General features: G+C 43.8%; 1 protein-coding gene across 2 annotated transcripts; it reads left to right on the forward strand.

Annotated features, from left to right (window-relative positions):
• Positions 1-1,428: 1,428 nt before the first annotated feature.
• On the forward strand, positions 1,429-16,357 carry MTHFSD (methenyltetrahydrofolate synthetase domain containing; the record flags this gene model as incomplete). 2 transcript variants are annotated; one of them, XM_082005537.1, is made up of 8 exons in its annotated part: positions 1,463-1,490; positions 1,692-1,795; positions 3,284-3,397; positions 3,976-4,089; positions 6,168-6,258; positions 7,128-7,240; positions 7,452-7,577; positions 15,765-16,357. In XM_082005537.1, 8 exons carry the CDS (start codon positions 1,463-1,465, stop codon positions 16,278-16,280), a joined length of 1,206 nt encoding a protein of 401 aa, XP_081861663.1. In that variant the 3' UTR covers positions 16,281-16,357. The 2 variants fall into 2 exon arrangements, with proteins under 2 accessions (XP_081861662.1, XP_081861663.1); XM_082005536.1 differs by having other exon boundaries at positions 1,429-1,795.
• Between the last annotated feature and the right edge of the window lie 1,681 nt (positions 16,358-18,038).

The raw sequence follows: 18,038 nt of genomic DNA on the forward strand, positions 1-18,038 counted from the left end.
GGGTGGTCTATTATGCCTGGATGGATTCCCACTGGCTCCAGCAGCACTCTGAGGTAGTGAAAAGGCTCTTCCTAAATGCGCCCCATTGCAGAACCAGGGCTCTAAGTACTTTCTTTGAATGCTTACGAGGGACTTCGGTGGAAAGGTGAAGCCTCAGCCTCACCGCAGCTGCTCCACAGCGTTTAGCCCAATACGTTGATATTAAACCGAGTTTGAAAAACACACATAGTTGGAGGAGGAAAGGCTCCTGAACCCAGCGGAGTCCTGGCCTTTGATTCGCACCATGAAAAAAAGCAGTTCAGCAATCAACAGCAGCCACAGAGAGAAAAGGCGTTTGCATCTGCCCAGCTATACATCTGTAACTATTCAGAGAAGAGCATCCGAATTTGTTCCGCTTTTTGGTTGGCAGAGCAACAGTCAGCTCTGACGGTGGATGTGTATCGGTAGCATCCAAGCCAAGCAGATTAGGAACCAAATTCAAAAGCCTTTCCACCCCCCTTTCCCGACACACTTTAAAATAAACCTCCGTTTTCATTGTTCCCATGACCCTTCCATCCCACTCCGCTCAGGAATGTCGGGATTCTCAACGACTTCCCTCTTCTTGGGGTAATTGTCAGATACATTAATTCTATAAATAATAAATCATGCAAACAAACCATTTACTATCCTATTAAATGCAGGCGAGAAATGTACTTTCTGAATGCTGGCAGACTTGGAAGCCCACGTAACAGCTGGATATTGCTTTATTGATAACCAGCCAATTTTAAATGGAAAAATAATTGATCTTTGAGTTTATTTTATGAAAAGTGGGGTATTTTCCCCCCAGCTATAACAAGTGAGCAAAAGACCATGGCATTTCTATACCCGTGGTGGGGGGACCTCTCAGGATGTTAACGGTATGGCATGTCGCTTTCTACATTGAACTTGAGAAAGATTGGTGATGCTGGTGCAGATTTTGGGGTGTGTGACCCCTGCCCTGGCTGGCCCCGAGCCCGGGCGGGAAGACGCCTCACAGCTCTCTGCCGCAGGGCACCATCTTCCAGCCTGGAAGCCGCCCACCAACACAGACACGCCGCGAAGGGAGCGCAGGCTGCCACAGGCACATGCTTTGGGCGAAGCAGTGCTGCTCCCTCACACACCGCTCCCGCCCGGCCCCTCAAACCAGGCCCGACGCCCTGAGGAAAGGCCCAGGTTCCCTCGCGGCCTTTACACTGCGCAAATGGACCCCGGCAGGAACACGGGCTTCCCCCTCACCGGGGGCTCTCCTCGCCCACGCCACCGCGGGCCAAGAGCGGTCCTTCCCCCGCCCGGCCCCACGACCGCCACCGCCACACGCCATCCCCACCCCTCCTCCGCTTCGCCTTCGAGGCTCTTTGGCCCCTCCGCGCCTCCGTAGACGCGTGCGGGAGAGGCGGGGCTAACGGTAGAGGCTCCTCCTCTCCCTGCCGCGGGTCGCGCCGCCATGGAGGGGGGCGTGCGGCTGCGCGCGGGTGAACGGCGCGCGCGTGAGGGGCGGGACGGGGCGGTGCGGCGGGGCTACGTCACGGCGCGGGGAGGGCGAGCGCGGCTGTTGGGGGCGACCGTTGGTTTGAGGCGTGGGCGGGATGGCGGGGGGCCCGGCCCGGCGGCGGTCGCAGCGCTCCCCCGTGAGGCGCCTGCCCGCCCGTCCTCTCAGCTCTGCCCTCCTCCAGGTGCCTCCAAATGGGACGTCCGGGAGAAGGTGTGGGGCTACCTGGAGGCCAGCGGCCTGGCCGACTTCCCGCGGCCGGTGCACCACCGCATCCCCAACTTCAAGGTACGGCGGCCCGGCTGCGGGCCTGGGCCGCTTCCTTTCTCTTTCCCCAGGTTCGGGCCCTGCCGGGCTCCGGAGGCTGGGCCGGCAGGGCCCCCCGCCAAGCTGCCCTGCCTGCTCCCTGCGTGTCCTCAAACAGGCAGCAGTGACCGCACGTCGCTGCGGGCTGTGCGGTTGGTGGGTGATGGTGGAGGGTGGCAGAGCTCCGAAGAAAGCCACGATGCAAATAGCAGGCATATAGAACTTAGAGCGAGTAAAGAAAGCATGTTTCAGTACCTGATGAGACGTGGCAGGTGTGTGCTGCATTTTAATCAGTGTATAGAAAAACACCTTGTACATGAGATAAATACATTTATGGATGAGGAAACTGAGGCATTCAGAAGTGGATTTCACTCCCCAGGGCCTTCAGCAGGTCCATTGGGTTGGAAAGCTGAGGTCACCCATCTTGTAGGACTTTGCCTAGGAACATACATTGTGCTGCTAAAATGTGAATGGTGGCCGAGTTATTGCAGGCAAAATGCTGCTGGACAGTGGTGGGTGAACCCCTCCTGCTCTGGCTTCATTGTGTCCCTAGTTTGGTGGGTGGGAGGAAGAAATAGGAGGGCTTTCAAATATATAGTTACTTGGGCCACCGCTTTACCATCTGCCTGTTTTAATCCAAGCTCAAGGTGTGCAGCCACGTATCTGCCATCTGTTGAAGAACGATGACTGAAGCAGCATTGTGGGCCTATGTGCTGGGTGTTTTAGCCCATGAGTAGCATTAGGAGATGTGCTGTGCTGTTGCTGAAGGGACTGGCAGAAACATTCTGCCTCAGTTTGGCACTGAGACAAAATAGGTGCTGAAGCGGGTGGAGGAAGCCTGAGGCTTTATCGTGCCCTTAAGAAAGGGGATATCAGAGCTGAAATTACAAGGGGAGCATGTACTCTGCTAAGTTTGAGCACCTTACTCGCTTAAGAAGTGAATCTTCTGAGTTCACTATAATCTCTGTAACGAGAGCGCCTTGTCCAGAAAGCCTTCATCTGAAGGAGTCTCTGACTATGGCTTGTGTTAAGAGAAATTGGTCTCCAGCTTTCAGTTAGGTGTGAATGAGGGTGAAGTCAGACAAAGTGGGTGTCCTTGGATCCCCTCTTTTTCTGAGGCCTGCGAGATACTAGTGAAGCCCTCAGCATCTGTTGGCATGTGAGTTTCCCATAGAGAACATCGCAGAATTAGCAGTATGTCCCTCATTTTTAAAATTGGGAAATCAACCTCTCTGCAGAATGAAAGACTTTTTTTTTTCCCATCTCTACTGTGAACCCCTTGGTGATGCACTGATATCTTATAAAAACAGGGTGCCTCCCATGCTGCGACAAGGCTTCTGGGTTTACAGGAGTTCAAATCTGCCAATACTGTAAAAATAAATCCCGATGCTCCCCAGAAGAACGCTCGCTTTCTAACGCTGGAAGTAAGTGAATGTATTCTCTTCTCTCTTGATTCCTTTCTTCATGCAGGGGTCTCACCAGGCTTGCTGCTCTATTAAAGAGCTGGATGTGTTCAACAGAGCACGTGAGATTAAAGTGGATCCTGACAAACCTCTAGAAAGTGTTCGGCTAGCTGCGCTGCAGGTAACAGCTGCTTTGCACCCCTGAGGAGGAGAGTGGGACAGAGTGCAGCGCTTGGCCGCATCTCATGGTCAATGCTGGCCATTTCTCTGGCGGGAGCTTTACTGGCCCTAAGCCTCACAATGTAAGGATGTCTTTGCCTTTTTGGTAAATGGCAAAAGTGCAGGTAGAGTTTGGGGAAGTTAGTATGTTTCTGCGGAGCAATAGCTGTTTCCTCATTACTGTATTCTTATCCCTGAAACAGGTAAGGTACCCTTGCCTCAAATTGCCTTACGTTTATCACAAAGTGAATGTGTAACAGACTTACCTCAGACCTATGTCTGTTTGCTACCCTCTGTGTGTAGCTCGTTTGTGGACATGCACTTTAGACCAATAGGTATGTTTGGCCATCTATTTCTTAACTAAAATCTTGTCTGGGATTTTGCTCTACTGGAGGGGATTCATTTACAAGTACTACACAATCAACAGTGCTAACTGCTCTGTAGCAAATAAGGTGATTGACCTATGGGACAGTAAAAATATGTCTTTAGTGTAAAATGAGACCACCTCCTTTTAATGTGATAACTTCTTTTGTTACCCAGGCAAGGAAGACTTTGTTGGTTCCAACACCACGTCTGAGAACTGGGCTGTTCAATAAGATTGTTCCACCTTCAGGTGCAACTAAGGAGATCCTGCGAATATGTGCTACATCTCAAGTAGGACTGAAAAATGGGGGAGGTCTGAATTAACTTGTAGAAGGTTGTTGTGTTATGGTAGTCCAGCTAGGAAGTTGGAGAACCAGATGCTACCTGAAATACTGTTCTGCTAGTATGTTATTTCTGGTTTTGTGTACGTAACCACCACTAATAATTTTTTTGTTGGTACTTAAATTGTGAGGAAACGTAGTCTTCTTGCTATACTTTGTTAACAGAATGGTATCAATATTTAGTGAATGCTTTTTGGAATGTTATGAGTAACTTTCATAGGTGAGTTACATCTTTAAGTTTCTAATAAATAGTACTCCTATCTTCTTTTCCAGTTTTGACGTAGTGAACCCTATAAGGAACGTTTTAGTGTTTAAAGTTTTTGCATAGTCTGATCGATTAAAATATTAAGTGTTACTAAATAGGAAAAATCGGTTCTTTTAGAATCCTTACTCTAAAGAAACATTAATTCCATCATTTGCATCAACCGAGGTACAAAAATGTAAGAGTTTTCTTTTGAAACGTAATATGTTGCTGCCCTCTGGTGCTAAAATACCATACTGCACCGCTAAAGTCATTGGGGAGGGAAACCGGCATTATTTTATATGCATCTTTTGTTGCTATGAAAACGTAACTTGTACAAAAAACCCAGCTATATGGGGTTTTTGTCTGTCTTTATCTCCTGCTAAAGGCAATAAAGTTCTACACTAATCCAGTTCTACACAACTGAGGGTTGTAAATGGGTGGTAATTAGTAGTGACTTTCTTTGTTGGAGGTTCTATTAAAGTCATTAATTAAGCTTTTCAGGGTTGAAGAGCACTTTTGAAAGAGACTTTTCTCTTGACCTGCTTCAGGCCTCGTATTTGATCTGTGATCTTGCCACCATGTGTCTGTTTTTTTTCCCCCAACCAGTTGTACTAATGAATAAATGCTATTAGAAGTTTGTTTACAAAGCACTGCACAAACAATTCTTACCACACTGCTGTGAAGTGGATAATGAGCATTATCATCAGCCACAAATTACTGATCTTTTTAGTTTTGTGCTCTACACAGAAAATTTTTTGCTTTTTATTGCAAGGATTAAATTAGCACAAAGTTGAATTGGTGTGAGTAGAATATATATTATGCTGTATACATATGTTAAGACTGAATGAATCACAAGATATATCCATAAAATTTTTAAACCTCTGATGTCTGAAAACCCAAGTAAACACCATTTTTAATTTTTGCAGCTCTGGACAGAACTTTGTTAGGATATGTTCTGGAGGAGCCTGACAAGGGGTGGGTGGGAATGAGGGTGAAGAAAAAAAGGATGACAGGGCTAGTAAGGTTTTTCTTTTCCCTTGTCAGGAACAGTGTGGTTTTCTGTTCATTAGTGTCTTAGGTAGAAGGTTACGGTAAAGATAGCTTAGCTTTGTAGTGCCACATTCTGAATGATGATCACATAGCAAAGTGTTGAGGAGTATAGTCTCAGGGAACACCTAGGCAGCTTTGGAAGGTGCTGTTAAAAATACAGGTGTAGAGAAGCTGACAGTGCAGTGGATGCAGTGTGAAATGGAGAGTGATCCAGCTTGCATACCTGGTTGTGCTTCAGTAAAGCATTTTGTGTGACTTCAGACGACCAACTTAACATCTTTATGCTGTAGCTGTATGTGTCTAACTTTGTGATTTGTATGTGAGAATTAATTTAAGAATTTGTAGTGCTCTGGTATTCCTTATGGCTGTGAATTTACATATTATGACTTTAAGTTAGTAGTAGGGTAGGAAGAGTCATTTTCCCTCATTTTTAGAAATAGATGTCCAATAAAGGGTTTCAAAATATGGATTTTTGATCCTAAGTAAGTAACCTTGCATAGAAAAGTGCCAGCCTCCCTTGGCTCTTCTTGAAGTGTGCCAAAATTCTTGTCACTGTAGTAGGGAATGTATTCTAGGATTCCCTAGAGGATAACTTGCCAGACATGTACAGCTTGGCTATACATGGAAGAAAGACTTTGAAACATGGGGAGTTACTTAGATTTATCAGAATATTCTGGATTTCTGCCTCACTGCTTGGAAGACTCAGCAAACCTAAAATTATGTTTTTCTTGCAGGGTATAAAAGAATACAGTGTGCCTGTGGGTCTTGATGGGAAAGCACGAGTGGACTTGGTTGTTGTAGGATCAGTGGCTGTCTCTGAAAAAGGTAAGATAAAGCCTTGTAAACTTTTCAGGAGTGTCACGATTCATGATTGTCAGTAGGCTACGCTACGTGTTCCTTTTGGCAGACACAAGCATACCTTTGGAACAGAATTACAGACTTGAGTTCTGTTCTCTCTTCTGTATGACAAGTCACTGATCCCAATCCAACCAGGAAGAATCAATGCCTGCTTTACAACAATGCTGCCAGGACTTAGCGGGCAGACAGCAGTGTAGTTTGGACCACTCTGGCCAGTGTTTTGGCCTCCAGTAGAACTATTCAGGCAAGCAAATTTTTTTTTCTCTTAAAAGAATCAGAGGACTCCCTGTTCAGAGGATCTACTGTGCTCTCACAGGGTGTGTAAAAGGACGTGTGTTACAGCTACTGATTCAGTACCAATTTGGGGATCAAATTTTGAGTTCCCTAGTATTTTGAAGACCTGGTGGTAGTGAAAAATTGTCCACTGACGTTATCCATTGCCTAAAAATAAAATGATCTTTGTGTGTGACCGAAACTCATTTTTATCCACATGAAGTTAACCTGTGTTTGGCATGAATAGAGGGTTCTAATTACAATGGGTAAATAGGCTTCTATGTCCACTGAATTGGACTAAATTTGGTTTAATCTGAATGGGATGCTCCTGAGATCCTTTAGGAGTTCATTGAAACCAATGTTTTATTTTAATTTCAGTGCTGCTTACAAGAGAAGTTGCATTCTGTGAGAGACGCTGATCTGAATTTTTCCCAAGTTACAGCTCTCTGCTTGGCTTACCTGTTGCAGACTGCTTAGTTTAATTGCATGCTTTTGACAGTTACCAGCCTTGCCACTCTGCTGTTTCTGTGTATACTGTCACCATTTGCCTTTGTGTATTTTAGGCTGGCGAATTGGAAAAGGGGAAGGTTACGCAGACATGGAATATGCAATGATGGTGTCAATGGGTGCAGTGCAGGAGGATACACCTGTAATTACTATTGTGCATGACTGTCAGGTAAGTGAAAATATCCACTCTCAGGTGACAAATCAGAACTGTGTGATACTGAATGGTATGTCTGAAGGAGAGACTTGGAATGTTGGTGTGGCATCTTTACTTTGTTCCCACTGTGATTGACAGATTTTCCGATGTTGCGAGATATCAGGAATGGCGCACAACTTCAGTGCGCTTGTTTTCAGTTGCTTAACAAATCTCTTGTTCCTTACAGGTGGTTGATATAGCAGAAGAGCTTCTTGATGATCATGATTTAACTGTGGATTATATACTCACTCCAACAAGAACTATCAAGACTAATTGCAAACGACCAAAACCTCAGGGAATAATATGGCATAAGGCAAGTTACCTCTGCGAACAACAGCTTACTGGTACCAATGTGCTTGTTGACGAGTCCTCCATTTTTACATCTAAGCACATTTGTTGTATTAGAAATAATTGGAAAAGGAGCAAACGTGTTTGTCAGGTGAAACAAAACAGCAGCTTATGTGTTCAGCATTCTTTTAAGTGGCAATGGTGAGGAGCAGAAATGTATTCCTGAAGTTGAGGTTGTGTACCAAATGGATTATAGGGTGAGAATCACTGGAAACATCGTTTGTGGATTTTTAAGACAGACGTTGTTTCTTGTAGTCATTTGCGGTATAGTAGTCTATGTACGCTGAGGGACTTCTCCATCTTACGCGTTTTATTCCTCCGTGCTCATTGAAATGGTCTCTGTTCGTTTTCTGGAGACAGTACCATAGAGATAGCTTTATGGCATTAGGCCCAGTGGAATGGGTGGAATCTGTGCTGCTCTGGTTGTGAAAGAAAAGCGTGACCTAGTGGCGGGTACATTGCTGTTTACATAGTGGATGTGTGGGATTAACTTTCAAAGGATAGATGAATTTGTGGCTGGAGCTCCTTCTCAGGTGGAGGAATAGTGACTTCATACTGCTTTAAATCTTGACTCATTATTTATTGATAAATATTGGTTTATGGGTTTGGCCTCCCTCCTGCCCCAAGATTGTCAGAAACTGTAGCAGCTTCACAAATGGTTTCAGAAAAGCATTTGGTGAATTGTTTTACTGGAAGTTCATGCTGGGAAAACTTTGTCATTAAATTTTTTGTTCCTAAAATCATCCAGTTAGGGAGCAGACGCAGTCCCGCATGATTGAGTAACAGTAGGAACACTGAAATGAGGAATGGTATACCCATGTCTTGCAGAAACCACTGAGGTATTACTAGTGAATACTTATAGAGAAATCAAGAGGTGTTTGTTAAGCACTTGCCAACCAGAAAAAGGAGTTAAATTTGTTAAGGTAACATATCTACAACAAACCATTCTAGCCAGTACTATTTTTATTCCTATGGTGGGAGAGTATTTTACCCTCCCTGTGGTTGCGATTTGAGGTTATAAATAAATAAATAAAAGCTCTGTCTGTACTAGTGCATTTTTTCCATTGAATTATTTTTGAATCATAATTTTGTTAGGATATTATTGAATGTAATTGTTTTGAAGGCCTACCCCTTTTGCTCCATCCATCTTGCCAGCATACTTTTGATCACAGTCTGTCTGTCTTAGTGTCAGACTTCAGTCTCAGTAAGTGGCCTTGCTAAGGCGGGTTTTTTTTTTTCTTTTTTTTTTCCTGTCTGGTTCCCTTTAGCAGCAACATGTTACAAAGGTCTGGGGAACAGAGTCTCTTGCAGGGGCTGTTAAACTTTTGTGCCACTTTGACTTTTCATGAGTGGTAAATCAGCCCCAAGTATCAAATTCGATGTTACCTTTATTTGAATATTTGAATGTTGATTTAACACCTAAAACCTCTTGGCTGTTCTTCAGAGCATATGTTAATTAGATAAGAATATTGGAGAATACTAGCCAGAGCCAGGATAATCATTACATTTCTGTTGTTTTGGGACAAAGAAGAAAGAAATTAGCATTATTCTTTCACAGGGAGCTGAACCACTTGTATATGTTTTGTTTATGGTTGTGGTGGTAACTGTGTGATCGACTCTTGCACAGAGGGTCTTGGAGGTGGGAGGTCTAGTTAATTGACAGGGTGTTAAAGATGCAGGATTTGATACAGGTTATTTAAGTGTTTGTCCTTTGACTTTTCCTGGCTGCTTCTACATCCTTTTCTCTACATCCTTTTCTTCTTCAAATCCTGGCTCTACTGGTGCATTCCTGTTCCTCAGTGCAAAACTAAACGAACCAAGAGGCAGTGAGTAAATAAATAAGCCACTTCTAAATATGGTGTTTTGTCAACAGAAAGTAGCTTAACTTTATTGTTAAGATGTTTGATGTGTAAAATACATTGCAAAAAAGTTCATCCTTCAGGAACATGCTGGATCAAGCGAAGACAATAATTTAAGAGCTTAAATTAAAGGTGTTTGCAAACATGGGATTACGGCTAAGCATTATTGTAAAGGATGTGCTTTCCTGAAGCTGTTAGCCCTTAATAAATACACTCTGTTTTCAGCTTGAAAGAGGTAAAAAGGTACTTATGTAGCAAACAAAATGCATGTCTCCAGGCTAGATCTCTGTGCTCAAAGAGGTATAGCATTTTCCTGGAGTGTTTTTGCTTGTTATGTGGTCTGTAGGAAGGAAGCAGTGCGTCAGATATGGGGATGGGGTAAATAGGTGTTCATCTGTTGAGTAAATGATTCACGTCTTGGGGTAACCGGCATGAGTTGCCCTCAGTTGCTTCCTTTCAGTTCTTCTCAGTGCAGAATTTCCAGCTGAGATATTTCTTGCTGTCGAGGTAGTATGTTTTTCCAAACAGGAAGATGTGAAGTACTTGTTCTGATTTTTGTCACAGAAATGCTGATTTAAAGACTTCCAAAGAAGTAGAAGAGCTACAATATTATTCATACCAAAGCAGCATTATCAGTATCAGTGCTAGGCATTCTAGAAACACTTCTAAATACAAAGGCAATACTGGAGTGTGTATATGGGTAAGTGTTCTGCATCTGAGTTCAGGTTTTTGAGAAATCTTGGAGGACAGCAAGAACTGCTAAGGGCTGAACACTCTGGAAAACTTCTATTTGGATGCCAGTGGAGAATTATTTGGCTTCATCTGTCTTGAAAATCTAACCCATTGTTTCTGGGAACTCTAAATTCATGAAACGACTTACTTTCTCATTTAGTATTTTGTATGGGTAGCAGTGATCTTTATCTGTGACACTGTCTATTATATTTGTCACAATTATGAAGTTATTTATGCTGTGCTTATTTTAAATTGAAACTATACAGACCAATTAAAATATTTGGAGTCATGAAGAGGGAAACGAGAGTAGTTGGTGGAAAAATCACTAGATACTAGCAAACATTTCCTTCTGTTTCTTTAATCATTCTTCTGCTGAGAATTGTATAGAAGTAGGAAAAGATTTTTTTTTTCCCCAAATGAAATGAACTGGGGGGCATCCCTAGGTTGAAAGAGTTAGTACACAGTGGCCGAGATGGAAACTATCTGACAACAAACAGCTTTTGATTTGGGGGTGTGATAGAGTATTTGGAAAGTAAAATGATGTTGTTTTAAAGCTCAAAAAATTCACACATTCAAGCTGGCAAAACCTTTAGCAGGGACACAGTGTTGCTATCAGAAGAAAATTGCTGTTAATTTAGCCCATGTTTTGTTTTGGTTTGGTTTTTGGAGGGATAACGTGAGCAGGGCATGCTTCCACGCATGGTTGAACATCTCAACACCTTTGCAAATCTGACCCTTGCTGCAGAGTCCTCGGAATCAGTTTTTGCTGATGGATTCCAAATGTGGGTTGCATAAGTTTCTCCTGAGGGACACTAGCAGGCTTCACGGGCTGCCAGCTCCCAGAAATATGCCCTCGGATTGCGTGCACATATTTGGACATTTTGTGCAAATGAATGATAAAATGTTTGACTGTGCTGGCCTGTCCTAGCTGTCTTGGCTTTGTCTGTGCTTTAAACCCTTGTGAGCTCAGCGCTCGCTGAAACAAGCAACTGACTAAGGAGACAACATGAGAAGTGGCCTCTGTCCTGGAGGCCTTTATGAAGACTCTTGGGTCAGACACCCCCCAGGATGGGCAAAGATGAATCTTTCACACACCTTCGGCCTGCCAGCCTCAATACTTGGAAGGGTTGGTAGGTCTGCTGTACTAAAGATTGTTTGGTCTTGTTCACAGCTGTCCAGGGCAGGGCAGCAGCATCTGTCTCCGTCTTGAGCCACATCAGTTGGTGTGTGAAGCAGAATTAAACAGCAGACCTAGCATGCTCTCCAATCTATAGCTGCCCTTCCCTCAATCTGCCATACATCAGAACTGCACTGCCTCTGCTGCCAGGGAAATCAAAGTGGTGTTTGGCTTGGCCTGCACTGTATCAGGGGTCAGCATTACTCATTCTGTCAGAAGACAAACACATCTTTCATTTTGCCCAGCAAAATATTGAAAGTGGCTACGTTCACTGTTCTGGAATAACAGAGGTTGAAGAGAGCCCCAATGTTCCAGCAGAGACATTGTAAGAAGTCCATCTGCCACTACGTTGTTTTGGGACCAAACCAGGTGTTATAAGAATGGATGCTCAGGGTTAAGTGCTGGGAGATTTGTATTAGCAGTCAGCATCCAAGACTCTGTTTTCTTCAGGTTTCTGTCAGAAAGGGGCCACATTTGCCTTCTCAGCTCCTTTCCCATAGCCCGGTAATTGTGTGCCAGAAGAATTCATCTACCCTGCTGTCCTCTTTCCCCAAGGCTCTCCCAGCTATGGCAGGGAGTAGGCAGGATTGTTAAATGATTAATTGCCTTTGGTGGAGTTATTTTTAACCCGAATCACTTCAGTTACTGAGTTTATAGTGCAGACCCACAAGCACTTCTGTTGGCCAACCCCAGAGGGCTGAAGTATGGAACTGGCCTGGGAATTGGTGGTCAAGGGATAATAGGAAACTTCTTCAGCTGGCTTCACTGCCAAAGCCAATCATTTAGCTAAATCCCAACACTCAATACAAAGTTTACAAACATCAATAAATGGTTTGGCCTTGACTTTATAGGGATGAGGGGAGCAAGGAAAGAAGCTTCTGCCACTGGGTTTGTCCAGGTCCATGTAACTGGATCAACCAGACTTGGGCTGGAACCCAAGTCCCCTGCATCCTGCCTTAGTCTAAAGCAGTAGGCAAGGCAAGGGAGGAGTGACCAGCCGGCATAGGACCAAGAAACGTGCAGCTTGTTTGACAGAGGAGGAATATCTTTGGCCTCTCTCCACATGGAAATAAATCATTGCAATCCTCCACAGCTCACAAGACAAAAGAAACTTTTTGCATGATCATAATTAGCAACACATTTTACTACCACAGGGTTCTTTTGTTTGCTATTTTGCAACAGAGCAGAGCAAGCTTTTTCCTCTCCTCTACCACCACTGACCCCTTTGCCCTTTCGGCTGGCACCCCTGGCACCCCAAAAACTGTAGAGAATTGGTTTGTTGACTTGAAACTCTGAAATCTCAAACTGAGTTTCTGCCTTTCCTTGACAGAAAAAGTGAGGAGAAACTGGGAAGGATTTGAAAGCTTTGGCCCAGCTGAAAGATTCTCCTAGACCCCAGGGGAAAACAGCCCTTAAGGTGAATCCTCTGTCCCTCTTTTGTGGCAGAAGGATGTCAGCTGACAGTGTCAGAACTTGTCTAATGTAGGTTTTTACAGAATGATTTTTATTACAAACAAATCTGAGTGCCAAATCAACTGCCTTTGTTGCTTCGGTACTGTTATCTGTACAGAGGGCTGAATTTAAGGTAACAATAGGTTTGCCTCATGGGGTGGTGTTTGATGAGCAGTGCTTCAGCTTTTATGGAAAGCTAGTTCATAGCCTTTACGAAGACTTATGTGCTGTTGTAACTACATCTTCCTGAGTTTGCAGGGAGCCTGAAACAGTACAGATGCCAAAAACTACTGGTCACTCCAGTGAGAGGAGAGGCTGTGTTGAAGCCTGGCCAGTTGAAGTCTCTTAGAAAGGTATGCTGGCCCTTGGAGACTTTATCACTTTCTATAACTACCTGAAAGGGGGTTATGGTGAGGTGGGTGTTCTCTTCTCCCAAGTAACTAGCGATTAGAACAAGAGGAAATGGCCTCAAGTTGTGCCAGGGGAGGTTTAGATTGGATATTAGGAAAAATTTCTTTACTGAGACAGTGGTCCAACATTGGAACAGGCTGCCCAGGGAGTTGGTGGAGTCACCATCACTGGAAGTGTTCAAAAAAACATGTAGACATGGCACTTCAGGATATGGTTTAGTGGACTTGGTGGTGTTGGGTTTATGGTTGGACTTGATGATCTTAAAGGTCTTTTCCAACCTTAATGATTCTGTGGATTATCTAACTCTCCTTTATTTGCCTTTGAAAGAATGGGAGTTGCAAAGATCATCCTCTCGGTGCCCATCTCTTTCATTCCCTTAATCTACGAAGTGGTGAGGGTTTGCCCTTGGTAGCATTCATCTCTCTTAACTAAACACCCAATCCATGCTTGGGAACTGAGTTTAATTTCAGGGTGAAAGGAACTGTACGTTCACTTGGTAAGAGGTTGAGGTTGTGCTTTGGGCCCATGAGTGATTAGTTGCATGAGAATAGAAAAATGTTTTTCCTGTTTGGTTTAATTAGCATAGAGCTTACATTTCACATAGAAATTTGACAGAGGACATCAAATGTTCCTAATTGTTGGCCAGTAAAAACAAAGTAAGATGGCTTCAGCCATTGGTTTGATGTTGTATCGCCCAGGGAAGGGGAGTTTGCTGTCAAACACAGCAGTCTGAATTCTTGGCTGAGAAAAACAAATCAGTCCAAGAATCCACAGAGCAATAACTCTTCAAAATCTGAAAATGGCATGTACCTTTCAGAGTGTGGAAGCTCCCAGAGCCCCAGAGGAAGTCCCTCCCTCTCTGTACTGGCTGCCAGATCAGGCCAGATTTGTTCAGAAATTGTTGTCAGTCATAAAGTTTTCTTGCTTGAAGGGCCTGATGCCAAACACCTTGACTCTGGGTCTGCAGTGTGGCAGAATGCAGGTGGCCTCTGGCTATACCGGTCGGTCCTGTTCTGCTGTTTGATATTATATTAACAAGAGAGAGCTAGGACAAGCTTTATGTAAATTATATTTTTATTTAGTTTCAGCCTGAAATAAAACTTGCTGGCTTGCTCCTCAGAAGAGGAGCCCTGGGAATGTTTAAGAGACTCTATTGACTGGCTTTCTTGTTACTGAAACCTAACGTTGCCCCCACCCTGTCTTCGATTTCACTCGAGTCACTTCAGAGCTGGGCTACTCTCCCTAGAGATCTGTAAATTTTAGACTTTATGTGGTGCAGCCAGATCCAAAACTCGCTCTGTAATTGCAGAACCAGGAATTCAGGGGCTCCGAGATGAAGAGAGCATTCAGCTGCGAGATCTGCAGGCGTATTCTAGCGAGGACATGCTGGTGCTAGTCCAGTACAGCCTGCTGAGAAGTAGTGGCTCATAAGCTTGGGTGCAGTACCCTGCTAGAGTGGCTTGCTCACACTGTGTGGGCTACTAGCTTGGGTCTCTGCTAGCTCAGGCATTGCTTCCCTAGGCTCTGTTTTGCTCCCTAAATTTAAGAATTGGATCTTGTGTTGATGGATGTTCTGCTTGTCCAACAGCCAAGTACAAATTATTCCTACTTCCAACTGCAGTCTCCAAGCCAAGAGCTAGACCACATTAGCTAGGGAACCACTGCATTTCCTGCCAGTCTTCCAGAGTGCAGCCTGGGGCATCTCATGCCTGAGATGGATAGGGTTCAGCTGTTGAGAGGAAGAGCCCTTCCAGAAAAGCTGCTTGTGAACTGAGGATGGATGGGTGGAAGGGATAGAGGGTTCACAGTTTTGAAGTATAGTGTCCAGGCGCTCTTCCGTTCCGTGATCCAACCCAGCAGACTGATGTGGGATCTGATGAGTAGCTGCGGGTGGTGTGTGGGGTCAGATGACAAGAGGGAGGCTGTGGTGATGTGCCACAACCAGAGAACGTGCCTCCAGCTGGGCCCACACTCATAGGAGCCCTGTTAAAAGGCACGCTCCCCAGCTGCAAACTTAACACCATCGTCCCTCCCTATTGTATGACCCAGCCTACGGGATATCCTGTTTTGGGGGAAAAGAGCGCAAGGAGGTCTGCAGAATGAAAGTGCCTGATGGTCTGATGAATTGTAGGCGTGTAAGATTCTGCCAGAGCAGGAGCACAGGCCCTCGGTCAAAGCAAATATTAAGGAATAACAATGAGAATGTGAATCTGAAAGCACTCTGATAAATAAATGTCAAAATCAAATAGTTCTGAGTTTGGTTTTGATTCGCCTGCTGGATCTACATTGTGCTGCTTGCTTAAAGAGTAACTAATGTTTATTTTTGTCCTGCAGTGTGTATTTAGGGAGCAACTTCAGAACCAGGCCAGCAATTAGTAACATTTTGAATGCTCTGGCACTCTGAATGGGAGCAACATAATGAGGTTCCTCTCTTTTTATGGCACAAACGGGTCTTGATGGTCATCGTCTTTTTCTGGAAGGCAAGAAATCTCATAATTGTATCTGTCTTCCTCCTTTTTAGGTCAGCTATGAGATGCTGGGAAAAATCCCCATCCTAAAGAGTCTTCGATACAGAGAGAAGCAGACTGGCAAGGATGTTGCCCTCCAAGATGAACATTCAGACTTGGCAAATGTCAACACACCAGTGGCATTAAACGAGAAGGCGATGGCTGAAAATACAAGACCACTGACTGCTATGAGCTCAGCTCAAATAGGACAACATTATGTTGAAAATGATTCTTTAAGTCCCAGATTAGAGGGATCTGACATGATTACTACTGTCTATGTGGGGAACATACCTCCCAGCGTAAGAGTGAGTGAGCTGAAATGTGCTTTAAGGGATTTCCATGCGACTCCTTTACGACTGAACTGGCAAGGAGCACAGCACAGGGCTTTTCTCTATTACAAAGATAAAGCAACTGCAGAGAGTGCTGTATCCTCTTTGAAAGGCTTGAGCCTCGGGGGTAATACTTTGCAAGTTTTGCTGGCCAAGAATCAGAGAAACAAAGGGCAAGTAGAAATCAATAGTCAGAAATGAATATGAATTGAGGAAAAAAAATAAGCGTCTTTTCATTGTTTTGTGGGAAGCCAACGTAAGTTTTCAAGGATATCAGTATATCCTCTGATTTCTGCAGGCTAAACAGCAAAGTGCAAAACCACCTTTTCAAATAAATGAGGCATACATCTCACAGCTGACTTGCCTGCCTCATTCTTGCACTTGTACATTCAAAGTGTATTTGTCAAGACAGATGACAGAGGGGCCATTTCTCCAAACGGTTATCCACAAAGTACCCACACTCTGTGTATTTGTTTTTCATTGTCTGGAGCTTGATTTGCAGTTTGGTGTCTGTGTTTGTTAGGCCTGGATCAAAAACCTGCCCCTTGGTAGCTGTGTGCAGCCACATGTAGTGAGGTGGTTATGTTCTGTCATCTAAAGGTTGTACCTGCAAATTTGTACTTGTGAGCTTTAAAAGCCAACTGCAGAAAATCTGTCTTAAGGGTTACAATTCTGTTTACTAAAAAATGAGGTTTGCCTGTTGGGAGTTTTCAGCATATTTTTCATTAAAATGGCCAGGGGGAGACATTGCCTTTTTCGTGCTCTTGAAGAATGGCTGTGGAAACACTGGCTCAGCCACTGATTTCTAGTGATAGCTGTTAACATCAGGTGGAAGAGATGGTAGCCCCTTTCTCAGCTTTGTTTTGTTAATTCAGCCCTTTGTAAACCTTGTATTTCTTATTTTAGTCTGGCAGGGGAAAGCGAAGACCAGTGTTCTCCTCTGCTTTTTCTCAAAACACTTCAGGTACCTTTTTCATGGGTGCAGATAATTATAAAATAGGTGCTTTTCCTGATTGTCTTGTCTCTTATAATTTGGTGTGATTCCATTAAGAGAAATTACATTAATATTAATCATTGTAGTGAAAATGAAAAGCAGACAGACCATGGTCAAAACTTGTGGGTGACTAGTCTGGTATGCAGTTGTTTGAAAAGCTGCTGGAGATAGTAGCAAAGCCTGTTCCTGCTGTGCCTTTGTCACCACCAGTGTGGTCTTCCTGCACCCACAACATCAGTGATGAGGGTTAGACAGCAACACTGGCAACATTTTGTTATGAAAGTGCTATCAAGAACTAGCTTGAACAGTAAGACTTGCCCACATGTGAACATTCACTTATGGTGTAAAGGAGAATGATGATTTATTTGGTATGGCTTTTATTACTTTTTTTTTCCTTCAGTTTCCTATTCCTGAAAAACAAGTTGAATTTTGGCTGAACCGTCCTTTCTAAACAGAAGCACTTTTGCCATTGATGCTGGGCACATAGTCAAAGTAAGCATCTAAATGGATTTTTTTTTTTTTTTAAGTATGAGTTGGAAACTTTTTTTAGCCAGAGGGTACTGTTAAGTATAGTTTAAGCACGTTATTATGCCTCAAGGGTCAGGCATTTCATACAGTATTAAATAAAAAGTTCTCATCATTATCATGTACTCTGTACAGAGCGGCTTAAGGAAAGCATTGCTTCGACTTCTTGTAAAGTCAACAAAGGAAAGGTTTCTGGGAAAAAAAAAAGTGCTGTGCTGTAAAATACTCTTTCTTTCTCCAGTTCAAAAATGTTTTCAGTATCACTTAGCCTGAATTAAAACATAAGCACTGTGGAGTCCTCTGCATCTTATTTCAGTAGTTGCGCACTTCAAGGGTAAGAGTCAGGGGTTATGTTACTACTCAAACATACTCATTACATCATGAGCTTAGAAAGCGGAGGAAAGAAAAGCAAAAAAATAATTATACATCACTGCCTTCCC

This window comes from Phaethon aethereus (assembly GCF_964289735.1).
Source record: "Phaethon aethereus genome assembly, chromosome: 13".
Lineage (NCBI taxonomy): Eukaryota > Metazoa > Chordata > Aves > Phaethontiformes > Phaethontidae > Phaethon > Phaethon aethereus.